Here is a 10,825-nt window from a genome sequence, read left to right on the forward strand (position 1 = left end):
ATCCACAGTGGGTTGGGCTCTCCCACACCCATCATTAAGAAAATACCCCACAGATTTTCCCGTAGACCAATCGGGTGGAAGCAGTTCATCAGATACGGTTCCCTCTTCCCCAGTGACTCTAATATGTGCCTTGATTTGAATAGTGAGACAGCCCATCACAAGAAAAATGGATCTAGAGTATTAGGTTTTAATGACTCATCTGTGGAGGGCAATCTAGAAAAGAAAGAGAAGGTGAACTCGAAACAAACTTTTCAATTCAGGATGATAAGGAGGAAATCTTAGCTTAGACTCGAGGCAGGCAAAAATTGATGATTGAAAAATATTTCCCATGGAGGTCGTTATTACAGATTTGCCGTCACATAGACTTGCGGCTCAAAATTATGTTAAAACAAGTTGGTTGTAGGAATTCCCAAATTAGAAAATTAGTACATTTTGTAGCCTGAGGAGTTGGAGCTCTGAGTGGGAGATATAACCGGAAAACTGCATAGTCTAAATTCCATTCTCTCAGGATAGGTTTTACTGATTTCCTACCAGGTGGTTTTGTGATTCTAGAATTCATTCTGAAGTGTGAAGACTCAAAAGTGTCCCTCCACAAATCAACTTAATAACGAAGAGTGAAGAACAGAGCTGCCGGGCTCAGTCTACCAAAACCAGAGATTTCATAATAATACAGCCCCAACGTTTGAGGCAGTGCCATATTTGGGCAAAGACATGGCCTTTACAGTGCACGACTAGGTCTTGATCTATACTTAGACCATATCAATAAAGAACCACCAATAGGTTTTAATCTAGCTGTGAAAGCTATGTGGATAACTCTTCTTGGGCTAGTCATAGAGAACACCGTCATGCTTCTGAGCTAGGTAGAGTATTGATAAGCAGGGCACAAAGCACACCCCTTAAATAGGGGGATTAACAAACTGGACCATACAAGATTAAGCCTTTCTGTTAGGAGGAGCTGGGAAGATGACTTGGTCAATAAAGCATGAGAACCTGAGTTCCATGCCTAGAATCCATTCAAAACAAACAAACAAACAAACAAACAAACAAACCCATAAACACAATATCATAGTGCAATACATGTAAACCCATCCCTGTGAAAGCAAAGACAGGCAAATCCCTGAGGCTCACTGGCCAGTGAAAGTCAAGTCAGTGACAGACCCTGTCTTTGAAAAGTGCACTCTTCCCTGCGGGGATACCTGCTCTCAGCATTCCTTAGTTGACTGCAGTTCTTTCTGTAGGGTTGAGGTCTCTTGAGCTTTCTCTGCCCACGTTAGCATGTCTATTCGTGTTGTCCCCGTTCACCCCATGTTTAGCAATTGTGTTGGCGCCACTGAGATTGCTAGGAGACACAACCTCGTGGAAAATATCCCTGGGTCCTCTGGATCTTACAGTCTTTCTGCCTCCTCTTCTGCAGTGACCCCTGAATCTTAGGTATAGGAGTTACATGTAGATGTATCAATTATGGCCATGCTCTACAACATTTACACATATGTGCACAAAACAATAGTTAATGTAAGGAGAGACCATGGATTAGAAAGTTAGCAAGGAGGGTTTGGAAGGAGGAAAAGGAAGGGGGAAACGATAAAATATATAATATATATATTAAATATATTTAATCTCAAAAAATTTAAGGAAGATAGATAGTGCCCAAGGAAAGACTAACTCCAGAGGTCCTCTGGCCTCTACATCCAAACATTCACACACAGAGACAGACAGACAGACAGGCGGACGGACGGACGGACAGATGGACAGATGGATGAGTTCGCACACATGCGCACACACACACACACACACACACACACACACACACACGAATTCTGCTAAGCCCCAGAGACCTCTTCTCAGAGCATGAGGAAAATGTGTGCGTTACACCTATCTCTTTCTCAAACTCAGACTCTGTGAAGAACCCCAACAAAGAGCAAGGCAATCTAACAAAAGAAAGTAAGCAGAAGGTGTGAACAGCTACTTCATGAAACGTACATGCCAATAGTCTTGTGAAAACCCACTGACTCCACTGGCCAGTGAGGACATTGCAAGCTGAAATATTTTGGGACGTTAACAATCACCTCCGACACATTAAAAAAAACATCAGACAGACATACAGAGTGTGGGGAATGCTGACTAACAGAACTGTTGCATGCTAGGTTCGGACATGTGGGAATAGTATCTACACATGCATGTGCACACACTACGGTCAACAAGGCTACTCACAGGCATATGCCTAATGGACTAGCTCGCACGCATCCCAGAGGGTATGTACGAGGATGATCTTAGCCATACCGCTTAGGGCACCCCAGCAAAAGAAACCCCCCAAATACCTCCCAGCAGTAAAGTGGGTAGACAGCCATCACAGCGGATGATACACAACACAGCAAATGAAGATATGGCTGCTGAAGCGCCCAGCATCATGGAGAGAGGAAGAACCATGGAATTAACTGGTCTGCCCTGGCGGATGCAGTGGGCCAAGTTTCCAAACAAACAAAAATAATTTAGTTATGAGGGAGGGAACGGATCATCCTTGGGAGGTGGTGACTAGAAGAGAGCAACTGGAGATGGGATATTCTGGGGTGGGAGCCACATTCTGTTTTGTGATTTATATAGTGGCTAGCCACCACCAAGAGTTTTTTGTTTTGTTTTTAATTCATTGAGCAATCATCTTTTTTTTTCACCTTTAATTGGAATGTTAAATTTGAATGGAAAAGTTTGTTACAAAAGAAAGGCTGAGAAAAGAAAGGGATCTCAAGATCCCTGTAACAAAGAGGGGAAAAAAAGTGCACAGGCTCAAGAGTTTCTCCTGAAACGAATTGACTCAAATCAAAAATATATGTAATGCTTATGCATCGGGGCGCAGGTCTTACTATTTTTCAAATGTTTGACAGCTGGTAAAGAACTAGATGTGGGAAGCAAGTGGAACTGATACCGTCAAGGTAACTGAGCATGGGAATGGCTTGAATGGAGCATCAGACCGCTGATGATTTCGGAAGAAGGGGAAGTATGTCCAGAAATGGTCAGTGGAAAAGGCAAAGTGCGCACATAGGAAGAGATGTTTCCAATTTTACTTTCAGTGTTTACCAATAAGACAAATGTACTTGAAAGAAACAGCCAAAACGGTGAACAATGTCTTATCTCTGGGTAGACATGGGATGTGCGTATTTCTCTTCTTTAAATTAGTTTGGCTCTCCAGCTGTCTGCATAGAATACCTTTTATTTTTCTATGTACGGGCATAACATAAATAGGGATCGAGTCAGCTTATAAATCTAGCTGCTTCTGAGTAATGCTTTAAATTATTTAGCAATGTGAAGGAGCATAAGCAGGCTGCCTTTTCCGAAGCCCATCCTTGGGTTCAGGAGGAAATATGAAGAAGGAGGAGGAGGAGGAGGAGGAGGAGGAGGAGGAGGAGGAGAAGGAGAAGAAGAAGAAGAAGAAGAAGAAGAAGAAGAAGAAGAAGAAGAAGAAGAAGAAGAAGAAGAAGAAGAAGAAGAAGAAGAAGAAGACAATAGATCCCGAGGCTTTTCCCTGGCTGCAGTGGGAAGAAGGTGACAGAGCGACTTGGATGTTGCTCTTTTGGACATTCTCGAATCCTTATCGTCTAGACAAGTTTAGTGGTTGAAGAAGGTGGCTCACACCTTTAATCCCAGCCATGGGGAAGCAGAGGCAGGCAGATCTCTGTGAGTTTGGGGCCAGCATGGTCTACAAAGCAAGTAGACCATGGCTCATAGCCAGGGCTCAATTACACACAGAAAATCTGTCTTGACATAAACAAAACAGATAGATAGGCGATAGATAGACAGACAGACAGATAGATAGATAAGATAGATAGATTCCTATGATTAAACCTAGATTAGATCTGGCCTGACTTCCCTAGTGATTTGAATGCATTTTGCCTCATCTTCGTCCTTTGAGTAGAAGTTTAATTTCTTGCCTATTATCGCTTTATGCTTGTGCTGAGGGAAATGCTAGACCTTAAGTGGCTGCTCGTCGATGGGCACAGAACCTTACTCAGAATCCAGGCCATATCCTTATGAGTTGAGGCACTTCCTTGAGCAGTCTGTGGTGCCACTGGGGAGGTGAATGGATTATGCCACGCCTTCAAATACTGATGGTGGGTGGGAGGTGATGATGCAAACTCAGTGACTAATCCAGCTGAGGCAGAATTCCATCGTAGTTGACAGAGTAACTAAAAGTCCAAAGAGAAACAGCCAGTAGGACCATTGGAAAGTCAGCTGCCTTAGTGCTAGCTGGAATAGTTTCAGTGATGTTGACTGCTGGGTCTGGCTAGCATAGGGATCCTCCATTTCAAAAGGAGAAGGTCAACAGTACTTTATGCATACATGTGCCAATTGTACATTACGGATTTTTCCCTTTTTTTAGTCCTTACAACATTAAAAATGCCAACCAGAAAGCTGGGCACGGTGTCCCGTGCCTTTAATCCCAGCATCCTCAAGTTCAAGCCAGGCATACCTGTGAATTCAAGGGCATCCTGAACTAAACCAGCCTGGATCTACAGAGCTTGGCCCGTCTCGAACAACAACAATAAAACCCCAAACAGTAACAACAAACAAAACAACCACAAAAAATAAAACAACGGGCTTGCCAAGTAGGGATTCTGTCCTTTAGAGGTGGAGAACCCAGTGTCCTGGTTTGCTTCTCAGGTGTTGTGATAAAACACTGAATAAAAGCAATGTGGGGCAGGAAATGGAACATTTGTTTTACAGCTCGCAGGCTATCATCAAGGGAAGCCAAGAAAGGAACTGAATCAGAGACCATGGAGGAACATTGTTTCTGTACTGGCTGACTCAGAGAGCTTTATTGTATAGCCCCGGCCAGTCTGCCTAAGGAGAGCACCCTTCACAAATGGGCTGGACCAAATAGTAACTAAGAAAAGGCCTCGCAAACATGGCCACAGACCACTCAGATCTGAGCCGTTATTTAGCTAGGGTTCTCTCACCTCAATAGACTCTAGTTTTGTTTTAAGTTGACAACCGAAGCTATCGGTAACACCCAGGCTTGGAGACAGTGAGCCAACTTGCTTAGAGTCAGAGAAGCGGCAACTGGGAGGCACCTAGGAGGTTTGTCTATCTGACCTCAAAGCCTAGGATCTCTTTGCATCATCTAGATAGGACCTTTGGTCACATCCCTGATGGCCCCCAAACTCACATTTGACTCTTGTAAGCTTCTATGTTGTCACCAAGTCAAATGGGAAAGAATTCAGCTACTGGGGCAAGGGGGAGTTTTTCTTTGGTCTATTGATCTCTGTCCAGCACTCTGCAATTAAACCAGGCCATGGTCTTTCTGGAACAGTCAGTGGGAAGATAGAGGAGGAGACACAGATCAGTGGTTTTCAGCTCAACTAATGGAAAGGAAAAAAACAAATTACACTGAACATCGTGACTGTACGTGCTTGCAGGGATTGGCTCTGAGGAAATCACTTTGGGATCCAAAGCTGAAGACTGGGTCCTCGGCTAGGAGCATAGCCAACAAGCCAATAACCATTTAACTCTCTGTGGTGTGTAATGTCAGCAACTCACTGTCCTTGTCTAGAGCTGAGAGAGAGGGGGATCGAGGCTCTTGTGGATCTTATGTAAGGTGTACATGCTTTTCCCAGATAATACATGCACCTGTACGGTTCTAAACATTGGTTCTCTTTACTCACAGGTTTCCCACAGCTTTTGAGCCTTTGAAAGATTCTATTGACCCTCAATGACAAAGATCTGTAGTCCATGCCAATGGGATCCTAGGTTACCTCGAATAGTTCTTAGTTTTTAGATATGTAACTTGAAAGACTTTCTGGTAAAAGGACGTGATGAGCCGGCATTTGATTTAAGATGATCCTGTGGAAGAGCAGTGTTGGTGATGGACTAGTATGGCAAACGTTGTTGTCCGTGAATGAATAAGCAGGGAAGTTTAGCTGGTTTGATATATGATGGTTCTTCATACCATCTGTCTTCCTTTGTGGATGTCAAAAATTTCCATAAAATAGTTTCATTCAATAAAGGAGACAGTTTTTAAAAACACCTGGAATAAATGCACTTTAGTGTTATTAATTTCAACCGTCTGTAATTGAACTTTCCCAGGAAAGTGCAATGAAAATGGATCTTTAGAGATGTTGTGTGCCCTTGTTTTATGTCTGGTGGTGTTTTGTGTGTTTTATATACTCAGACACTGCATACCTGTGCTTGACTCTTAGGTTGCTGTGTAGACCTCTGGACTAGTGGGTCTGCTGTGTTCCAGTTTGCAGGTGGTTCAGGGATAAAGCACTTGATTATTTCCACACATGCACTTCACCGTGGGAAGTATCAACTACAAGGGCAAAACAGCCAAATGAGAGTTGGTCCTCAACCACTTTGCCCAACAATGTGACTTCGTTAATTTACTTGGTTTCAAAGCACTATGGATTGAATTTCGGGCCTTGAGCAAGCTAGACATGAATTCTACCACAGATGAATTCTACATCTCCAGCTCCTGATCTCTTTCTTTTGTGTGCATGTATATTTGTGCACATGTATGTGCAGGGATACCTGTTTGTGCTTGAATATAGGTGGCCAGGGTAAACCCCCCAGGCATCGTTCTTGGGAGCCACCCACCTTGCTCTTTGAGGCAGAGTCTCTCATTGGGCTAGAACATGCCAAGTAGGCATGTAGGCTGGCTGGTTGCTAAGATCTACAGATCTGTTGTTTTTGTCTCCCCTACACTGGGATTACACGTAGGCACAACTGTGCTTAGCTTTTTAAAGGGAGATTTGAGGGCTCAAACTTGGAACTTCATGCTTACATGGCAAATCCTTTACTAATTAAGCCTCCTCCCTAGCCTCTATCTTTTCTTTCTTTTGTTGTTTGGTTTATTTTTGTTTTGTTTTTTGAGGCAGGGTCTCTTCTCGTGTCTCTGACTGTCCTGGAACTCACTCTGTAGACCAGGTTGGTCAATAACTCAGAGATCCCCCTGCCTCTGCCTCTGGAGTCCTGGGATCAAAGGCATGCACGACCACTGCCTGGCTCTAGCCCTATTTCTTAAGAAGACATGCCTGGGTTGACCAGATGACTCCATGGATGAAGGCTCTTACTTCTAAGCCTGACCACCTGAGTTCAATCCCCAGAACCCATATGGTGGGGGCACAGTACTGAGTCCCAAAAGTTGTCTTCAGATCTTCTCATGTGTACCATGCTACGTCCACACTTTCAAAAGTGTGTGCATTCACATAAATAAATAATAAATTAAAAAATTTACCGGCAGGTGTGATGATGCATGTTTATTATCCTAGACAAAATGGCAAAGAAGATGATTTGGGAAAGGAAGAGAAAGAGGAGGAGGAGGAGGAGGAGGAGGAAGCTCATCGGAAGACACAATGCCCCAATGTGTCACCAGTGACCTCTCAGGGAAGTTTTGGTCTCTAGAACATTAGGAGAAACAGCTGATGTGAGCACTGCACAAACAAGAGACAGGTACAGATGGAAAATTCCGACTCCAAAGTGACAGGTCCTGATTTTGCCATGACCTTGGCTAGGGCACCTACATTTCCAGGTTCTTAGTGTGCTCTCCATGAAATGGATGCCACAGTAGAAGATTCTAGTGTGAAGTTTAGGGTTGTGTCTGACTAGAGGCAATATTTAGTAGATACTCATGAGTGCCCTAGGCACCAGGTAAGCATAAAAGTTAGGCGGGAATAGGTGAGGCAGAGAATACAGTGCTACCTGAGTTTGCTTCTGGACTGTCTGTCCATCTGTGGCTATTCCCCTGGCTCCTGGACTTGTCAAATATCTAGTACTTACGGTCACCTAAAAACGCATCTCTTAAAAGGAATTTTAAAAGTCTTCATGGACTGGTGGGGTGGCTCAGTGGGTAAAGGCCACAAGCCTGAAGAGCTGCATTTGACCCCAGAGTTCCCCGTGGCAGAAGGAGAGGGCTGACTCCTACAAGTTGTCTTCTGACCCCCACACAGGCACTGTAGTAAGCTCATGCACACACACTTGTTTAAATTAATCCACGTAACAAGAAATCAAAACACTAAATGTACAAAAATGTCCAGAGAAATGTCAATGCCCAGTAGGATCTACACCGTGCATCTTCCAGATGATATTTTTTAAAAAATGATCATGTTTAGCTGATATATCATAATTGCGTTATGACTATGTAATACATGTGATTTGGTTTTTTTGTTTTGATATATGGACTATAGTTTAGTTTACTTGACATTTGTGGGATGTACCAGTTCCTGGGAGAGTCCAATAGATAGTCATCCCTGCTTTGCCGACATTTTCCCAGCAGGCTCTCTCCTGTCTAATGGAACAGAGTCTCTTAAAGGCCAGTGCAGTTCACGACACACAATGATGGTCTTGCCATCTCCTACTCCAAGCCATCTACCCATCACCACCTCTCTTCCACAGCATCAGGCCAGCCTCTTTCGAGGGTATGAACCCCCTCGATCCAGTCATAAATACCACTTCAAGAAAAACAAAATCACACCCACACAGGCTGTTCTGTGTCTAGTTCTATAGGGTGCAGGATCCCTTCTGTAGAACTCATCTCCGTTGGCTAGGATGCCTAAGCCACAGTGGATGCTCAGGCACACATCAGGCAGGTAGATGACTGAGAAAAGTGGACGTCTACAGACCTGAGTCGTAAGCCGGATAAATTGGTGTAATTACGGGCATTACATAGAAGGGTTTTTTGCTTTGCCAAATGATTTACATGAGGACATCTATAAATAGCAAACCCATGCTGTGTGTTTCAATCAGGCTGCTGTTTTACCCAAAGGCTAAGACCTTTCCAGAGCATATCTACTGCAGGATGGTAGGCCCAATGCAAAGTTTAAAACATAAAGGCTTTCACTCCCCTGCACTGTGTTACATACACCATCTACAGAATTCCAGGCCACCTTTGAAATGGCAGCTGGCGCCTGGACTCTCTAGGAGTGTTGGTGGACAAAATGAGTTGCATAGAGTTCCAGGTAGAAAAGAGGTGTTTCCGGATGTGGGCAGGGAGCCTGCTTTAGAAAGGCCTATGTAGTGTGGTGGATCTCATTTCCCTAGCTCCCACAGCAAAAGGACAAGTCTGTCAAGGCAGCAGGATAGAGATCGGCAATCTCATCTATTCCTCAAATGGTCTTGTCTGCCTTTCCAGTTAGAGAAGTTGCCACAAGTGCCCAGAAGAGATAGCCCGGAATTAAATTGGAGGAGGCAAAGCTTTTCGTCCTAGACCACCACAGTCTCCAGTGGTTAACTATTGACACTGAAACTGTACAGTGCCAGCACGCTGCCCCACGCCAGCACCTCTTGAGCGGTGATGCCCATCCAAGCTTGCACAGCATAACCAGAGGGTCTCACTTTTTCTTGCGCTCATGGCCCCCTAAACAACGTACCCCTTTGCGGACTGGAGTGCTGCGCCCCCTCCATGCCCCGTGTACTCACAGAGACCTCTGCACAGCCGGGAGCCCTGCACTTAAAGGAATCTATGAAACTAACTGCAACTCAAATCTGATTTTTACTCTCCTGGCTCGGTTGCCACTTGGCTCTGTGCTGTGAAGCAGCCATGGTTTGCTTGGTTCTCTTCCAACTTTTCCAAACATGTGCCTGGCACCCACGCAAGTTTCAAAGGAAGTCTGAATGTGACAGGAGACGTGCTGCGGGGTTGGTTTTGTGTATATGTGTTAGTGTGACTCTTAAAAAGACAAGTGCTAAGTTCTACCGAGTAGCAACTTCTACAAGGGGAACGCTAACTTTCTTGCAGACCAATTTCTTGTCTTCGCTTAATATATTTCTGTAAACTCTTGGTACGGTAAGTTAGGAAGGCACCCTGGGAAGCGAAGGATCCCTGAGCCCCAGGATGAGCTACACTTTGTGGGCTCAGGGCTCAAGCTTTCTGAAAGAATATCCCTAGGCTGCGTTGGTCTCTCTGACCCCAGAAGCTACTCATACCCTCCCTGGCTGTGGACGCAGGCAAGTTCAGGCCATGCATCATCGAAACTCCTTCTCCCACTTAAGGAAGCCATCTGGGCACCAGGGTTAGGGTGAAGTGCGTGGGCTCCTAAAGCAGAAGCTCTGCAAAGGTTTGGGTCTGCGCAGTTGTCTCGGCATGAGAAGCAAGGGGTCCAGCGCATTCCAGCTCTCTAGGGATAAGTCTCAGCTCCCCTGGCACCCAGACCCCAGAGGAAAGGTGTCAGAGGGAAAGGGATTCTGTGTTTCCCCAGTGCAGGCGCGCGGTACCTTGGATTCCAGGCTGCTGGTGGACGCAGGAGAGGGCGGCTGCTCTGTGCCGGTTGCCTCCCGGGTCAGTCCGTCTCCGCTGTCCTCGCGGGCGCCACTTGGAGGGATCATCTTGGCCGCGGGAACTGTGTTGGGCTTCTGGGGGAACCGCAGGTTCGCTCGACTTCTTGCTCGCTCGCTCAGTGCCGTGTCCCCGGGATGTCCATCGTGCCAGGCGGCGGCGTGCGCCCTGGGGCCTCGCCTGGCCAGGTCCAGCCCACCTCCCGGGCCTCCGCCCCGCCCCGCGCAGCGCCTGTGGCCACCTCGCTGGAGATTGCGCGCCTCTAGTCGTGACTGCCGCCCACCGCAGCGGGCGGGTGGGCCCGGGCTGGCCCCTCCGAGGACGGGAGGCGGCGGCTCGGGGCGGGGCTGCGTGGTCGTGCGGGGAACCCAGGGCGGGAGGGGGCCGCGCCCACTCCGACAGTGTGGGAGATCAGCTCTGAGCGCCCGCGCTGGGTCTGGTGATGTTCTAAGGAAAACACTCAGCAAAAACCCCAAGGAACAGAAAGCGAGTACAAACAAGTACTATGGGCCACCTTCAGCGACCCCCTCATCCCTGGCCCTGAGAGTGAAGAGAGATGTGGTG

At 46.2% G+C, this 10,825-nt stretch overlaps 1 protein-coding gene across 3 annotated transcripts in view; it reads right to left on the reverse strand.

Moving 5' to 3' along the window:
- The window catches only part of Stac (SH3 and cysteine rich domain), a 122,556-nt gene extending 112,021 nt beyond the window's left edge, over window positions 1-10,535 (reverse strand). For 2 of the 3 annotated variants that reach the window (XM_087562943.1, XM_087562942.1), the window contains exon 1: window positions 10,201-10,458. Coding sequence is in view for 2 of the 3 variants with exons in the window: in XM_087562942.1 (XP_087419068.1) it covers window positions 10,201-10,311 (111 nt within the window). In the remaining variant the exon portion in view is untranslated. 3 annotated transcript variants of the gene reach the window in all.
- Between the last annotated feature and the right edge of the window lie 290 nt (window positions 10,536-10,825).

Source organism: Rattus norvegicus, chromosome 8 (genome assembly GCF_021556685.1).
Source record: "Rattus norvegicus strain SHRSP/BbbUtx chromosome 8, alternate assembly SHRSP_T2T, whole genome shotgun sequence".
In the NCBI taxonomy this organism is placed as follows: Eukaryota; Metazoa; Chordata; class Mammalia; order Rodentia; family Muridae; genus Rattus; species Rattus norvegicus.